We start from the raw sequence: 17,485 nt of genomic DNA on the forward strand, positions 1-17,485 counted from the left end.
TACTTTAATTTCCTGTCAGGCATTTGTCCTAACTTTTACCTTCGTTAAAGTACGTTTTTAGATATAGAAGTCATAGAAATAAGACAATAAAAAGAACTAAAAGTATTTTCGTGACCATTGAGGAGAATGTCTCCAACATCACTTGTAGTCTGACACATTCACTGGTATTATCTCGTGTTTAACAGGGATTGTGTGGACACATCGTAGAACAAAAAAGATGTAAAAAAACAGGGACACAGTTAATTAGACTACTGTCTGTGAATGTGTGGCCTGAGCGCATGCTGGGAGGAACAAACCTACCTCATGTACCAGCATAGTTTAGCAGCCGTTAGAATCCCTGGAGGTGGAATGCTCTGAAAGAAGTAAAGAAACTTGGGATGGATGTTCATAATAATGGAGGAGACGTCCATCCATTGAAAGACTTAATCACTAGATTATAGTTTGAAGGCTTGACAGATTATAATCTGTGGAGTGATCGTAATGGAAAGATATGTAAAGATTTCCAAAATGTTTTTGAAAAAGTATGTAACAGGGGTGTCATGCCCTTAGAATTATACAGAACTGGGATTGTAGCATTAATTCTACAACATGAAAAACTTTCCATATATTTCAATTCAATCTAATGAATTAGGCATTGAGTGTTTTAACACTGCAATATAAAGTACAATATCGTCAGCATACATTGATTTTCTACTATCAAAATCATTCATTTTAATACCTGTAATCTTGATGTTGTCCCTAATTCAAATAGCTAAAGGTTAAATGAGAACAAGAACAAAAAGCAATGGTAACAAGCTGGAACCTTGCCTCTGGAATAAGAAAACTGTCCAGTCATAATTAAACTGAGGAATTTACTGCCAATTCAAAAACGATTGAGCACTTCAGGTAATCATGTTCAACCAAAGACATACCACTCCTGTCACAATTCAAAAATAGCAGGTTTAGAACCAAACACAGATGAGGAGGCAGCAGGTGGTGTTCAATAAGTTTAATGACAAAAATCAACTTACAGGGTGCAGTCAGAAAACAGGGAACAGAGGCAACTCCCAAAACCAAACCAGGAACACAAAAAAACACTTGAAAGGTCAGTTTAAACACACAAGATATGTTTTTAGGTTAAAGACTTAGAGACTAATAGCCAACAATCTAACGTTAAGTATTACAATTATGCAGAAAAATAGGATTTTCTTCAAAACGTGGTGTTTGTTGTCAAATCTATGAGCCAATCAGCTCTTTGATCAGGAGACAGCCAGACGTTTCCCATCATGGTGTGGGTCAAGCAGTTGATGGAGAACTTTGACAACGTGTTCAAGATATCAGAGCAAGTTGGGATCAAGTGAGACACAAATCTACCCAGCATGCATCGCCGTTGATCGATTCTGAATATTTTGACTGGCTCATCTCAAACGAGCCTAATGATGAACGAGCCGGAGACATTATACTTCCTGTTTACATTTCCCACTAGGAACTGTAGTTCCAAAAATTAAAGATTTATTATCTACCAAGCAGAAATGAGACAAAGAATAATAAAAGGAGTAAATTGGAGTGAGGATTGATTTTGTCTGTGGGAGGGTCACAATGTCAAACCCCTGGATTATCTACAATAAATCAAATTAAGCAAAGAGGAATCAACTTTACTTTTCAGTCGCTCTTGCTGTTAAACCAGAGAGCTTCAGCCGCTCAGAGGATTACGCAGACCTTTTTGGTGGGTTTTACGGTATTTCGTCTTTCAGCCACAGATCTTGCATGAGCCTCATGTCTGAGTCTGTTATTTTCTTTTTCCATCTTCAACCTCTCCCCTTCATATTTCGCTTTCAGTTCCTCCTGCTCTTTGTTCCTCAGAGCCTCACTCTCTTTCAGAATACGTTCTTTCTCCTCTTGTATTTTTTTCTCTGCTTTCTGGTACATGTCTGTGGTGTAGTACGTCCCGCCGTTCTCCTCGACCATCTTCTCTATCTTCTCTAGAAGCTCACTGACTTGAGACGGGTTGTTTGCCTCGTTGTTGAAGACGTGGTACTGGCCATGACACTTTTGAGTGATGTCTTGCAGGGGTTTGCTCTCTGAAATAAACTTTTCAATGCTTTTTTTCTTCAGCTTGTCTCCATAAGTGAACAACACCATTGAGTATTTATCTGCATCTTCACCAAACGTGTCTTGAATCATCTTCACGGTTTGTTTCTCCTCCTCTGTGAACCTGCCCAGCGGAACAATCACCAGGAAGGCATGAGGACCAGGAGAGGACAAACCGATGCACATACTTATCTCCTTCCACACGTCATCATTGGTTAAACTGGTGTCAAACAGCCCTGGAGTGTCGACGACAGCAAGCTTTTTCTCTCCAACTTCTCCTCTCTCTTTCTTGCATTTAGAAGTCACAGAAGATGCAGACAGTTCAGACTCAAACGCTTCTCTGCCCAAGATGGTGTTTGCTGCTGAACTCTTCCCCGACCCTGTCTTCCCAATCAGGATGATCCTCCACTCATCAGAACCTGCAGACATAAAAACTGTATTTTACATGAGACAGTGTGAGGAAACACAAATGTAAAATCAGAATTCCGGATATTACAAACGGTTTCTGGAGGTCATCAAGGATTCAGTAAACTAAAGTTAAGTTTGTCTTTCTCGAAAGGAGTTGTATTTTAAAAAAGACCGAAAATAGTTGTTCGTCACTCTGAGTGAATGAGACTGTCAAGTCAAACAGGGGTTTTCTATTATGTAAGGATAAACAATATGAATAACAAAGGAGTTCAAACTAGTGTTCGGAGCAGGGCGGAACCAATCTGCCTGGAGGTTTATATAAGCAGAGACGCAGTAACACGTCGTGTCGCAAAAAATACGGTCCGGCGTCGGGCAAGCACCGGTCTGACGGGGATCACAGTGTGGAGATCTGCGATGCCACTGCATGACTGACGAGTCCGAAAGGTTTGGAGAGGCAGCCGGTAAGGAAGCTGAACTGCACAACAACTGAGACATTGGGGCTGATGTGAAGATCGGTTGGGTGGCGTTAGCATTAGCGTTATCTGCGGCAAATGCATACGCAAATAGTCTGGCCCTCTGTTGTGTAATACTGTTGTTTGTTTGTGGTTGATTGTCCGGGAGTGGGTAAATTGTAGGAGTTTAAATGGTTTAATTTGTTTACTGACTTACAGCATTAACTGTATTGATTAATATCAGGGCATGTTTAGAATAGGATGTGGTGCTTTATTAATCAAGCCATTATGAAAGCTTTGTCTGTGTACATTAATTTGTATATTTAATATGGGTTCTGTTTTCTGTTTCTTTTCTGTTTAAAGGTTTTTTACCTAGATGACTAGATGGCTGAATGGCTAAATGGCTAAATGAACTGAATGGCTAGATGGCTAGGCTGAACGGAGCTAAAACTGACTAGATGGCTAAGCTAAACTGAGCTAACTAAGTGAACTGAACTGAACTGAACTAAGCTAAACTACAATTCACTACACAACGCCACACTGTGGTTAAGTTTTGATGAACTGCAAACCTACCAAAATAAAAAGGAGGAAAAACTGTTTGGTCATTTGAGTGAAATCCAGTTGGACCCTTCGGGCGGACTCGTCGATCCCTTTCAAGTGGGGAAAATGCACACATTAAGAACATAACTTGACAGAGACCAATAAGGATTGGGCAGGTTGTCGGAGGGCATAGCCTTCTGAGGATTAGGCAGGACGTGGGAGGGCAAGACCCACTGAAGATCAGGCAGGACATCTGCGGGCACCACCTACTGAGGATTGTACAAGATGTTGGAGGGCAAGGCCGACTGAGGAACAGGCATGATGTCAGCGTGAAAGGCATACTGAGGATTGGGCAGGATGTTGGATTGCATAGCTTCTGAGTATCGTACTGGATAGTGGAGAGCATATGCCTATTGAGGATTGGGCAGGACGTCGGTAATCGTCAATTAACCAGCATCTGTTAACTCGTGAGGCAACAGCTTGAATGTAACGTACGTCATTTACATGTAAAATTCCCAAACTCTAGCTTCAAACTGCCCTGTCAAAGAGGTAAGGTGGAACCTGAGGCGTTTCAGCCGGCTTTGAAGTCTCATGGCGTCAAATACCGTTGCTTTGACACGCCCCTCAGCATCTAAGGCGAGATCCACACTACTACATCTTCGTTCTGAAATGCATATCTTTTGCTATGCTTTTGTCTAATGTGCACACTACCCCACGGTTTGAAAAACCTGCAAACGGAGATGCTTGAAAACGCTGCTGGCGCTGTCTTAGTTTGAAAACTCCAGGGTTGTGTTTTAGTCTGGATGAGCAGAAGCAGAAACGGAGACCTTAGAAAACGATAATGGAGGCATCCAAGTTTACGTCTTGATTGGATCTTATCGGTCCTTCCCTAATTAGTCACACCCCTATCACACAGTTCTTTTCAGGAAGATTACAAACTACTTTGACTTAGTGCTGGGCGGTATGACCAAAAATGTATATCACGGTATTTTGCGGTACCACGGTATATAACGGTATTCTTTTCGAAATCATACACCTCACCATGTATTGAAGTGTGGGGTAAAGAAATACTTTGATCTCACTATTTTCACAGCACTGGTTTGAGAATGCAGCCTTTTTAGCAATTTAAATTGGTAAAATCAACCACAGATATTTAACTTTCACATATAGATTCTCCTCCTCCGCGAATCGCCACCTTACCGTGGTGGAGGAGTTTGAGTGGCTCAGTGATCCTGGGAGCTATGTTGTCCGGGGCAGTAGCCCCTGGTAGGGTCTCCCAAGGCAAACAGGTCTCAGGGGAGAGCCCAGACTAAGAGCGGTTCAAAAGAACCCTGATGATAAGCAGTCCACGGACTTCAGCCACCTCGCCCGGACCAGGGAAACCGGGGCACCCTCCCGGAGCCAGACCCAGGAGGGGAGCTCGTCGGCGAGCGTCTGGTGGCCGGGCCTTCGCCCATGGGGCCCGGTCGGTCTCAGCCCGAAGAAACAACATGGAGCAGCCACCCTGTGGACCCACCACCCGCAGGGACAAGCATCGGGGTCGGGTGCAATGCAGACCGGGCGGCAGGTCAGGCCGGAGGCCTGGGCGAGCCGATCGCCGGCAGCATAGACTAGCTCTAGGGACGTGGAACGTCACCTCGCTAGCGGGGAAAGAGCCGGAGCTGGTGCAGGAGGTGGAGCGATACCAGCTAGATATAGTTGGACTCACCTCCACACACAGTACTGGCTCTGGAACCAAGCTCCTGGAGAAGGGTTGGACTTTGTCCTTTTCCGGAGTTGCCCAAGGTGAGAGGCGCCGGGCGGAAGTGGGGATACTCATGAGTCCCCGGCTGAGCGCCGCTGTGTTGGAGTTCTCCCCGGAGAACGAGAGGGTCGCCTCCATGCGCCTACGGGTTGCGGGGAGCAAGGCTCTGACTGTGGTTTGTGCTTATGCACCAAACAGCAGTTCAGAGTATCCGGCCTTCTTGGAGTCGGTGGGAGGGGTCCTGGAAAGGGCGCCGCCTGCCGACTCCATAGTTCTCCTGGGGGACTTCAACGCTCACGTGGGCAATGACGGAGAAACCTGGCGGGGGGTGATTGGGAGGAACGGCTTGCCCGATCTGAACCCGAGTGGTGTCTCGTTATTGGACTTCTGTGCTAGCCACGGTTTGGCCATAACGAACACCATGTTCGAACATAAGGTGGCTCATAAGTGTACCTGGTACCAGAACACCTTAGGCCGGAGATCAATGATCGACTTTGTAATCGTATCATCTGATCTGCGGCCGTATGTCTTGGACACTCGGGTGAAGAGAGGAGCAGAGCTGTCAACTGATCACCATCTGGTGGTGAGTTGGATCAGATGGCAGGGGAACCGGTTGGAAAGACCCGGCAAGCCCAAACGCATAGTGAGGGTGAACTGGGAACGTCTGGCGGAGGACCCTGTCTGGGAGGTCTTTAACTCCCACCTCCGGAAGAACTTCTCACACATCCCGAGGGAGGTTGGGAACATGGAATCCGAATAGACCATGTTCAAAGCCTCTATTGTGGACGCGGCCGCTAGGAGCTGTGGCCGGAAGGTCATCGGTGCCTGTCGTGGCGGCAACCCGAGAACCCGGTGGTGGACACCGGAGGTGAGGGAAGCCGTCAAGCTGAAGAAGGAGGCATTCAGGGCCTGTTTGGCCCAGGGGTCTCCTGAAGCAGCTGAGAGGTACCGGCAGGCCAGAAGGACTGCAGCTGCGGTGGTCGCGGGTGCTAAAACTCGGGCATGGGAGGAGTTCGGGGAGGCCATGGAGAAGGACTTTCGGTTGGCCTCAAGGAGGTTCTGGCAAACCATCCGACGGCTCAGGAAGGGAAAGCAGGGCCTACCCCAGGCTGTTCTCAGCAGGGGGGGGAACTGTTGACCTGGACGGGGGACATCGTCGGGCGGTGGAAAGAACACTTTGAGGAACTCCTAAACCCGACCAACATGTCCTCTGCAGAGGAGGCAGCGCCTGAAGACCTGGGGGGCTCACCCATATCCCTGGCAGAGGTCGCTAAGGTAGTCAAAAAGCTCCTTGGTGGCAAGGCGCCGGGGGTGGATGAGATCCGCCCTGAGATGCTGAAGGCGCTGGACACTGTTGGGCTGTCTTGGCTGACACGCCTCTTCAGTGTCGCATGGGGGTCGGGATCAGTGCCCATGGACTGGCAGACCGGGGTGGTGGTTCCGATTTTCAAAAAGGGGGACCGGAGAGTGTGCTCGAATTATCGGAGTATCACACTACTCAGCCTCCCGGGGAAAGCTTATGCCAGGGTGCTGGAAAGGAGGCTCCGACCGTTTGTCGAACCTCGGATTCAAGAGGAGCAGTGCGAATTCCGTCCCGGCCGTGGAACAGTGGACCAGCTCTTCACCCTCGCAAGACTACTGGAGGGATTCTGGGAGTTTGCCCAACCAGTTTACATGTGTTTTGTGGACTTGGAGAAGGCTTTCGACCAGGTCCCTCGGGGGTTCTTGTGGGGGGTGCTGCGGGAGTATGGGGTGACGGACCCGTTACAACGGGCGATCCGGTCTCTGTATGACTGCAGTAGGAGCTGTGTCCGCATTCTCGGCAATAAGTCAGACACGTTCCCGGTGGGTGTTGGCCTCCGCCAGGGCTGCCCTTTGTCACCGGTCCTGTTCGTGACTTTCATGGACTTTCTCGGGATCACCTCTCTGCTATTTACAGATGATGTGGTCCTGTTGGCCTCCTCGGATCGTGACCTCCAGCATTCATTGGGGCGGTTTGCAGCCGAGTGTGAAGCGGCGGGGATGAGAGTTAGCACCTCCAAATCCGAGGCCATGGTGCTCTGCCGGAAACCGGTGGATTGCTCCCTCCAGGTGGGGACGGAGTGCCTACCTCAAGTGAAGGAGTTTAAGTATCTCGGGGTCTTGTTCACGAGTGAGGGTAAGATGGAGCGGGAGATCGACAGGCGGATCGGTGCGGCTGCAGCAGTAAAGCAGGCGCTGCACCGGACCGTCTTGGTGAAGAGAGAGCTGAGCCGGAAGGCAAAGCTCTCAATTTACTGGTCGGTCTACGTTCCTACCCTCACCTATGGTCACGAACTCTGGGTCGTGACCGAAAGGACAAGGTTGCGGGTACAAGTGGCCGAAATGAGTTTCCTCCGTAGGGTGGCTGGGCTCAGCCTTAGAGATAGGGTAAGGAGCTCGGACATCAGGAGGGAACTTGGAGTCGAGCCGCTACTCCTTCGCATCGAAAGGAGTCAGCTGAGGTGGTTGGGCATCTAATTAGGATGCCTCCTGGACGCCTCCCACTGGAGTTTTTCCGGGCACGTCCAACTGGGAAGAGACCCCGGGGAAGACCCAGAACACGCTGGAGGGATTATATCTCCCAGCTGGCCTGGGAACGCCTCGGGATCCCCCAGTATGAGCTGGAAAATGTTGCAGGTGAGAGGGAAGTCTGGGTCAGCCTGCTTGGCCTGCTGCCACCGCGACCCGACCCCGGATAAGCGGAGGAAAATGGATGGATGGATGGATATAGATTCTCATGAGATCTGCCCTATGATGTCTTTCATTGTCTCTCCTCCCTGTGTCACGGTGTGGGTACATCTCACTGGCGTAAGGAAACGTATCAAAATACCCTTATCTGATTGGCTAAACTGCATCACGTGACGTGATTTACAACGCATTGGCCTGTGTTTTTCCTGCGCCGCTGAACAAGTGCCGTAAATGCTGGAAAGGAGCGTGAATAACTCTGCTGCTTTAAGGCAAAGGCCCACGACCCACTGAAAACGGATCCGCGACTACCCACCAGTTGAGAATCTGTTCTACAGGACCGTGACGAGCGGTGATCAGCTGTTTGTGTGGCGTGTCTTCCGTCTCTTTCGGTTTCCTTCACCTACATTCCCCTGGGTCCTAAGCCCCTCCAAGTACAGCTTCTTATCACCCTCTACGTACCAACATACATTTATAACAAACACCACACATATTACACGTAATCAGCGTTGCATATGTGTCAAACTCTATAGGTGCATCTCCGGTCTATCTATGTTTATCCTGCATCGCTGTTCTGTAATGTAACGTTACTGGAGGACGGAGCCTCTCCCAGCTGTTAGCAGACTGTTGTGCTAGCAGGCGAGTGAGCTGTACCCAGCATGCAGTTCGGCGGTGAAAGTTTATAAATGTACAATTATTAGTGTTACAAATCGTTTATGTGTCACAGACTGTTGTGTTGTGGTGTTTTGCTCTGTTAAAGAGCGTTAGTTGTGGGTTGTTAATTGTTATAAAGTTATCACCATGACTAGGGATCCGTCTCAATACAGATAAGATAACGAGCTCCACAACTATTGTCTTCGGTGGCGAACATCATCTTTAGCAGCCTGTTGAAGACTGTTAGCAATGTTCTGGCTATGCACCGGTATGACGGTATGTGGAAAATTCATATCTTATGGGAAATTGAAACCGGTTGAACCGGTATACTGCCCAGTACTCCTTTGACTCCAAGGTCTTTTGTTAGGATCGCAACCTGATCAGAGTCACACTTCTCTTCTGCTCCTCTACTTCAGAAATGGCAGATTCTTACTATTTATGACATCAATATTTCTCAAACTTGTGTTTTCATTTATAAGGGAATATTCCTGATCATTTCAAGACCTACTACACAATCAATTCACAGGTTCACTCTTACTCAACTCGTCAATCTTCACATCTTCATCCTCCTAAATAACTGACTAGCAGAGGTCAATTTTCAATAAGATTTAGGGGAACCAAATTATGGAATGACTTTTCCCACCTAACAAAAAAATGTCCCTTTATAAGATGCCTGAAAGAAAATCGAATTGCTGTTTTGTAACAGTTTTTTTATGTATTAGTGTTCATGTCTTTCTTGTCTTAGCTGTTATATTACATTTGTAGTTGTTTCACTCATAGGGACTTGTAGCATTACTATATTGCAGGTGTATAAACCAACATCCCTGAACAAACATGAGCCCATGCTTACTCTCACATGCACACATGCTCGCACACACTTGACACAATTTCATTATTTTTTTCTCTTCTTTCGTTGTTTGTTTTGTTGTAATGTAATGTCTTATGCATATTTCATTTTATGATTTTGTAAAATTTTAATATTATATAGGTGGAGGCTTCATATAAGCCCAGCTGGCTTTCTGCCTCTTCCTGCTCTGTGATATTCATTTATCTCAGTTATGTTTGTTTATTTTGAATTTTATTGTTTGAATTGTGCAAAATAAATGAATAAAATAAATAAAGGGGTTAACCTATCATGGATAAGAAATTACAAGCATTACTGAACTTGTTAAGCCAGCAGCTTCAAACAAACACAGGACCTTCATCCAAATGTTTTATGTGATTCTTGTAACTGTTTTTAATTGCTGTTTATTTTGTAAGAGTGTTGTTTCTGTGTTAGTAATCTGGTTCTTAAGAACATTTCTTGTTCTCAGGTCGCTCGTGGAAAAGATATTTGAATCTCAATGAGATTACCTGATTGAATTAAGATTAACAAAAAATTCAAAAAGGTTTTCTTTTTAGTTTCAGATGAAAGTGAAATAAAACAGATCAGCATGCTTTAGCTCAGTTAAGGAAACATGTTAGAAAAGGTATGTCTTACCAGTTGAGCTGTAGGATTCCATGTCTCTTAGCTGGGACAGATTCAGAGAGGACCAGAATCAGCTGAGCCTCCTCAGGTTGCTGAACTTGGATTGTTGACAGATGGATGTCTGATGATAAATAATGTCACAACCAGACGTCCTGATCAAAAGCTGCAACCAAAGCACAAAAACAAGATCTTCGTATTTCGTCACCAAGTTCCTCGTAACACTTTACTGAAGACATATGTACAGGTCGTCGCAATATATATATATATATACACACCAATGTTACCAGTAGTGTCATTCAGGTTCAATTGAGATAGCGCTACTCTATTTTCTACATTTTAGATTCATACTCTTGGATTGAATCTTGTATTTGTGGGGCTTTTATTTTGAAAGGGTGGGTGAGAGATGGGGAGAGGAGACAGAATCATAATGTTTGACACTAAAATGACAGAGTTCATCACAAGCATTCCAGATAGAATTCATTCTGTGGGGCTTTTATTTTGAAATGAAATAAAGTGCTCTAAAATTATCTAAGACCTGAATGACTGTATGATAGAGAGAGACACACACACACAGAGAGAGAGAGAGAGAGAGACATAAGGAGAGAGACAGACAGACAGACAGACAGACAGGAGGTCTAACAATGCCTTTGACTGAATATCTCCAAGTCGTGTGTGTGTGTGTGTGTGTAGAGCGAGAGACAGAGAGAGAGAGAGAGAGAGCGTGCGTGCGTAACTGGTGGTGAGGATGCCCCTGGTGTTAGAGGCAGACTGATTAAGAAATGTTACAGTAAACAGTGATTCTGAACCAAACTCCTGCCTCCTTTTAATAAAAAGCAGGAGTCTGAGTGCCAAAATAAGGGTCATGACAAAGATAAGACTCTGCCGAACGCGTTGATGTGGTTTTTATATGTGTGGTGTTAAAAATGTGAGCTCTAGAGCAATATACAAAACTGGTACCGTCTGCTTTGTTTGAGAAATTAGTGGTGAGATTTAACATGGAGGCTAATGGAGCAGTCGGTTGGAGTTCATGTCGCTCTGCGACTATTTGAGCCAAATGTGTAAGTCTGTTGGAATCCAATGACATCTGTGTGCGACAGCGCAACATTTCCAAGCTTTTTGGCCAAAAATGGTGTATAAAGAGTAAAAATTGAGGGACCTGGAGCAATTTCTTTGGAAAAATCACAGAATATTTTCAGAGTTATGACCTCACTCTAGCTCTTAACGAGCCATGCAATACACACCCATTATAAAATCTGAAACGGACCCAAAATGTTCCTGAAACTTAAACGTTGACTTAATGAAAACTTTGGTTGCTATGAAAATGCCCATTTGGCTCAATAAAGTGTAGCGTTTTGTCTACATTTTAAACTTTGAATCATGTTTCTACGTTAAAGTATGGCTAGTCAATATGGGCCCAAAGTTAAGTGTTTTTTTAGCTCTCTTCACGCCGAAACCCCAAGTGAATGGAGAAATTTTGCTCAGTTTTTCGAGATTTTCGGGAAAACCACTGGGCGAATCTCTGAGAAAAGTCATTGCATTGAATACGATTCCCGATCAGGCCGCATGTTTTGATGTATTTTTTGCAAACTTTCTGGATAAACATTATTATCATGATTAAATAAACCCGATGGATTATATGCAGTGTGCTTTGGCACAGGCAGTTTTACTGCCTTGTGCCACAAAGCCACACTGAATGAGGAATGTGTCTGTCTATCTCTTTTTGTATCATACACATGTATCTATATAGTGTATTTTATTGTTCATTAGTGTTGTCCTGAAACAAATATAACATGAAATAAATAAAATGGGCCTTTGTAGGAGTTAAAAATGAATCAAAAAAACTTCAAATAGATACTCAAAATACAATAACACATATCAATTGAGTTGGAATATTTTTTTAAATTAATAATGTTAATTCAACTAATTGCCTACTTATTCATTTGATTTAGGTAATGACAAATCAGATATATTATTACACAATCCCATTGTCAACGTATTAATTTAGTGGTTCATTTAACTGTCTATTTCATCTAGTCTCTATTAAAATGACTGGATAAAAACTGCAAGGTGACGATGATAATCATATAGAAAAACTCTAGCACAAGTGCATTTAATCATTATTAGAAAACATGTAAAAGGTTTAATAGAATACTGAATAAATACTGCATATTCAATTTCACATATTGAACTTTGGTTATTTCATAGAATTATTAAATGTATCTCCAACATCTGTCTGTTAAAGTGTTATAGATTTCTGGAGATAAAACAAACTTCACTTTTCCTTCTTTTAAACCTTGTTAACAACATGTCAAAAGACGTTATTTTAAATGCTCATCCTATAATTTTACAGTGTTTTACAAGTTAAATATTGTTCATCAACCTCCAACAAATGGAGCTGTGCTGTTTCTCCTCATGATCCCCCTTAAGAAGTTAGTAAAACACAGAACAGTAAAATGACATGTAATTACTGTCCTCATAGAAAACACTGTGGTCACTATAGTAACGTTGGGAATGAAAAGGAGTATGTTTGAGTTATCAGCCAGTGGTGGGCCGTCAGGGCCAGCAAGGCCTTCTCTGCTGGCCTAGACAGAATCACAAAGTTATAGCTATTTTATAATTTAATACATTTTCTTAAATACACTACATGTATTATAATTTATAAAAATATTTTTCCCATTATCTTATTTTCTCATTGCACAGCTACTGTTTTCCTCAGTTGCTCTGCTTCCAGTGCAACTTGTTTTAAGGAGAGCTTTTATCCAATCACATTTCAGCCCTGTGTCTCTAGGTAAGAAGAGAGGCCCGAGGCCTTCAGACTCACAAGTGAATCCCTTTGCAGTTTAAGTGAATGGGGACGATATTGTTGATTGTCATATTCTTCAACCAATCAACCGACTGGCACCGAGGTAGCCTTCTAAGTACGTCAGCATTAACTGCGCCGTGATTGGTCAGTGGGCCAGCGTGACTTTTGTCAAACAGAAAGCTAGCGAGCAGAGTTTTTTTTTTACCTAGCGGTGTTTTTTTAACACTCAATGGCTGAACTAGGAGAAACGGATTTCTGGAGAAGGACATTTCCAGAAAAACTGGACATCGTCGGCAAACCCCACAGCAGCCCTGACCCAGCATGGAAAAGGATTTGTACGAATGGTATTTCTGGCTGACAGCGTTGGAGAAGCGTTGCACATTTTATGGCTAAGAATGCGTTTCATTTGCAACTGAGCTCTTGGTGTTTGGAGCTGTTTGGAGCTATGCTATGCTAACCAAGGCAGCTACACGACAGGACACCACAAGCTACGTGCTTTTGAACAGCAGCTGTGGAAAGTCAACTGCTTTTGCGTTTTTACATCTGCAGTAGCAGTATCGTGTCGTTTTTATGAATAATATGAATGGCTCGTGCTCTAGCGCTGCAGTGTTGCTGGATTGATTTGTTGCTTTGTTGTCATATACATATATGTGACTGGTTCTTGTCATTGTGTTAATTACATTGCTTAGGACTATATACATTGTCCGTTAATTACGAAGCATCCCGTCATGCGAGGGGTCATTGTCCGGACAATTTTGTTCGGGCTGTTGTTTCCCCACTAAGCTAGTTATTTTAGCCCCCCTGAAGACACGTGCGGTGCCGCCGCCTCAGCTGTTTTTTGTTATTGTTCCGGTTTCAAAAGGTCACAGGCCGTTGTCTGTTCGCAGTCCACCGAAAACATTATATTTCCCACAATTTAAGCTTCTACATTTTCCAAATGCAGTAGTATTATTCAAACGTATAGTTTGGTTCGTAAGCCTCATACCGAACGGTTTAATACGAATACGTGATGTTACACCCCTAGAAACAAATAACCGTAGCTGTGGCGTCATAATGAGCTTATTAGGAGATGGCTCAAGTGTAGTCGGACAGCTCAGAAGGCCCAGGTATAAAATGCACGGCCCGCCACTGGCTGAACGAGGCTATTCGCGCGCTAGCGGTTTAGCGCCAGTGTAATGTCAGTAACCTGGCCTGATAATTGTATTGTTCATATGTAAGATTATATACAGATAAATGGTGTGTCCCGCGACAGATATAAGCAGTAGTTTGTTAGGCTGTACATTTCAGGTTGTGTGTTCACAATTCATGAAATTCTTGTATAAGATAAGCAAGCTAGACCAGCAAAGGACAGTTGAGATCGCAGAAGCAGATATTCATCTGAGACTGTCTTGTTGTATTCACAGCACAATAAATTCATCTGGAAAACTGAATGGACATTGTCATCATTCAGTGTGTAACATAATTTGGCGAGCCAGCCTAGGAGGACTGTATTGGACAACAGAGAGATGCAGTTCTTTCTTGAGAGACGAAACTAGACAAACCGAGACCAGCACAAGGTAAAGATGGAGCAACTCCAGGATGAGATCAACGCAGCGTTGTGGACACTTGAGAAGCCAGAACTCATCAAGGTGTGTCAGAATCTGAAGTGCAGTGAACCAACAGGGGAGGGATATAGAGGACAGTCCCGTCGGGCCCCGATTCGGCTAACAGAGAGCACTTTGGAGGAAAGTGAAGAGGGTGAGGAATCTCATGTGTTCTGGCAGTTTATCAGTAATCTCCATCTATTCATACAGTCTTTACAATAACATGTTATTGACAAAGTAGAAATACCTCAAACTGATCCTAGTGAAATAGAGAGACTGAAACAAGAGTATACACAGCTTCAACAGGCTCAGGCAGAGGCACGTCGTGTTCTAGAAGAGAAGATTGAAGCTTTGGGGACCACACAACAGCGGTAAGAGAGAGGGAAGTCAAGCAGTTTGCAGCCCTCACAGCACCAGAAGTCATTCTGTGAAAAGATTTCCGGATCTGGGCTCAGATAGGGGAGGCCAGACAGAAGGACAAATTATCTTTCACTAGCCTGACAAACCAAATCGAGTCTGGGCTGAAGAAGGGCTACTCAGACACTGAAATCATAGAGGCTGTGATTAAAGCAGTAAGCCCTGGCCTTCACCTTCGAAACTTGCTGGAAGTCAAGCGAGACCTCACACTTCCCAACATTAAGAACCATACTCAGAGGATATTATAGAATGGACTCATCATCAGATATGCTCCATAGACTCATGAACATATTCCAAGACACTAACGAATCTGCTCAAGGGTTTTTGTTCAGGGCAATGGAGCTCAGAGAGAAACTGCTCTGGCAGTCTAGTGATGAGGATGAAGGGGAACAGTTCAGCCCAGATTTAATCCAGCGTAAATTCCTGCGCTCATTAGAGACTGGTTTGCTTGATGAGGCAGTGAAGTTTCAGTTGAAACCTCACCTTAGCAACCCCAGAGTCACAGATGAGAAAAAGATAAATGAGGCTGCCAGTCTTGCGTTAGAATCAAAATATCAAAATAAATTTAGGAGACACATTTCAGTTAAGCCACCAAGAGTAAATGAGATACACACAGAGCTGCAATCCAACACCAGTCAGTTGCCTCTGAAAAGTGAAAGAGAAATAAATGATGAAACATGGACGAAAGGGGGTGTGGCAGTCTCCACAAAGAAAAAACAAGGACAGGGTAAAGTACCTGATCCTGAAACTGTTAAGCTTATTGAAAGCCTCAAGGCTGATGTTCTCGAAATGAAGAAAATGTTTTATAGAACATTAGAAGCAACCAAGTCAAGGCCCAGTACAGATCCCCAACCATCACCAGCAGCAAGAATGGCTAGAGGATGCCAGGTATGCAGAGAGGCTCACACCGGTGACACATGTAGACAATGCTATTGCTGTGGGCAGGAAGGCCATCTTTCTCTCGGCTGTAGACAAAACAGATTCACGCAGGGAAACGGGAGGGGGATGCTGAGTCGGGACTCACAGTAGCCCACCCACTCTCTAGGTCCCAAGTAAGATCAGTTTCTCTACAAAACACCCCCTCATCTTCACAAAACCCACCAATTGATCACACGGACACTCTCTCTGCCACCCCACAGCCAGACAGCAGCAAATCCAGAAGTGACACAATTACTGGCTATGTGCCCTCACAATGCCAAACGAAGCTTTACTATGAGTAGATTTCGTGGTGCGCGGCTCCGTTCGTTGCGCAATAAATTCTCTCTGTAGCAGAGAATTTCTTCGGCTCGTAACCTGCATGAATCGACTTGAGGAAAAAGGGAAGTTCTTTCTCTAAAGAATCCGTTTCTTCACTTCTGTAGGAAAATTGGCGGCATCCTCTTCCAGGATGCAAACAAAAACAGAACAAAGAAACAGTCCAGTAGTTACGTCCAGCGAATCTAAAACTGTTTAACCTAGGATTTTCTTTTAAAAACAGCAATGTTGCGTTCATGCCTCCGTAGTCCGTAAAAGGTTGACTACAACCTGATGATCAATGAGAGAAAAACTGAACACGAAAGAAAACACAAACACATTCAAACACTATCAAAAATGGATTACATCTGTTAAAGAGCAGATGAAGAAATAAACATGAAGATTTGTGGACATAAAGAATTGAAAGCAACAGGTGAGGGCAAACAGGGAGTCTCTCAGGTGTGTTTCAGTGCAGGAACAAAGGCCCAGGTGAGCTCTGTGGTTCCTGCTGGGTTCTAGTGCTCCACTTCAGTAACAGTCCTGACAGACCCCAGATCAGACTGAACTCAACTTCTTCATCACAGTGTCATCATTCAAAGCGACACTTCATCTGGACTTCAACATTCAAACTAACAGCAGCTTCTCTCTGCCTGCTCACACAGGCGGCAATCTTGTTGTGTTTGAAAGCAGCTTTAAAATAATCACACGTTCACACCAATCAATGACGTCATTTCAACCAATCAAAGCTCCACTTACTGAACTTTTTGGCATGAACTTCTTCAGTGTGCAGCACTCTTCTGTTCTCAGCAGGTCTGTGTAGAAAAGGAGCTTCGTGCTTCACTTCAACTTCACCTTCCCTCAGACAAAGTGAAGGGACACAGCTTCTTATCCTCCATCAGAGAGAGGGTGTGTCCTCACGTCACCATCACAGTATGCAGTCTGACTGGTTGGAGTCTGAGCTGTGTTCACAGGATCAAATGTCATTGTGAACAGAAACCTCCTCACAGCTCAAACAAGAGTCTTTTAGGATCAAATTCAGCATCTGTGGAAAATTTCAACTTGTAAAGAGTTGCTTTGACAACAGACTGGATTCTGTTGATTAGACTAGATAGTTTAAAGGATCCATGCACGCCCCTCTTTGTCACCTTGTCTTCTTGTATATGTAGACTAGGGAACAGATGATCACGCATAAACTTGTTGTGTAGGGTTTATCTTGAATAAATACATTCACTAAGACAACAGAGTCTGACTTGAGTGTTTTTATCCTTCGCTCCACTTTGTGGATCTGGTTGAACCTGTTGGGACAGGACAATTTACCCACATATCAGTCTTAAGCTGCGTTCTAAATCATTTACTTTTTACAACTGGGACATACTGCTTCCTCATTACATGGCACCTTGAACTTTT

The 17,485-nt window shown here is 44.3% G+C and overlaps 2 protein-coding genes across 3 annotated transcripts in view; one reads left to right on the forward strand and one right to left on the reverse strand.

The window, feature by feature from the left end:
• Positions 1–17,485, forward strand: part of LOC306703177 (NACHT, LRR and PYD domains-containing protein 3-like) — a 92,176-nt gene that overhangs the window by 54,876 nt on the left and 19,815 nt on the right. The gene's annotated exons all lie outside the window — the stretch shown is intronic.
• Positions 974–16,970, reverse strand: LOC306703185 (GTPase IMAP family member 9-like). 2 transcript variants are annotated; one of them, XM_079169056.1, is made up of 3 exons: positions 16,835–16,970; positions 10,055–10,205; positions 974–2,489 (listed from the first exon to the last, which is right to left on the reverse strand). In XM_079169056.1, the coding sequence occupies exons 2-3, from the start codon at positions 10,074–10,076 to the stop codon at positions 1,681–1,683; spliced, it is 831 nt and encodes a 276-aa protein (XP_079025182.1). In that variant the 5' UTR covers positions 10,077–10,205; positions 16,835–16,970; the 3' UTR covers positions 974–1,680. The 2 variants fall into 2 exon arrangements, with proteins under 2 accessions (XP_079025182.1, XP_079025183.1); XM_079169057.1 differs by having other exon boundaries at positions 10,055–10,163; positions 16,835–16,910.

This window comes from Pholis gunnellus, assembly GCF_910591455.1.
Source record: "Pholis gunnellus genome assembly, chromosome: 11".
In the NCBI taxonomy this organism is placed as follows: Eukaryota; Metazoa; Chordata; class Actinopteri; order Perciformes; family Pholidae; genus Pholis; species Pholis gunnellus.

What these genes read in the sequence shown, in the direction of transcription:
- LOC306703185 (XM_079169056.1), bottom strand. Translation starts at nt 10,076, where the DNA reads ATGGAATCCTACAGCTCAACTG. An exon ending in GGAATCCTACAGCTCAACTG is followed by an intron (nt 2,490 to 10,054) that starts GTAAGACATACC and finishes TTATGTCTGCAG; the next exon opens with GTTCTGATGAGTGGAGGATC.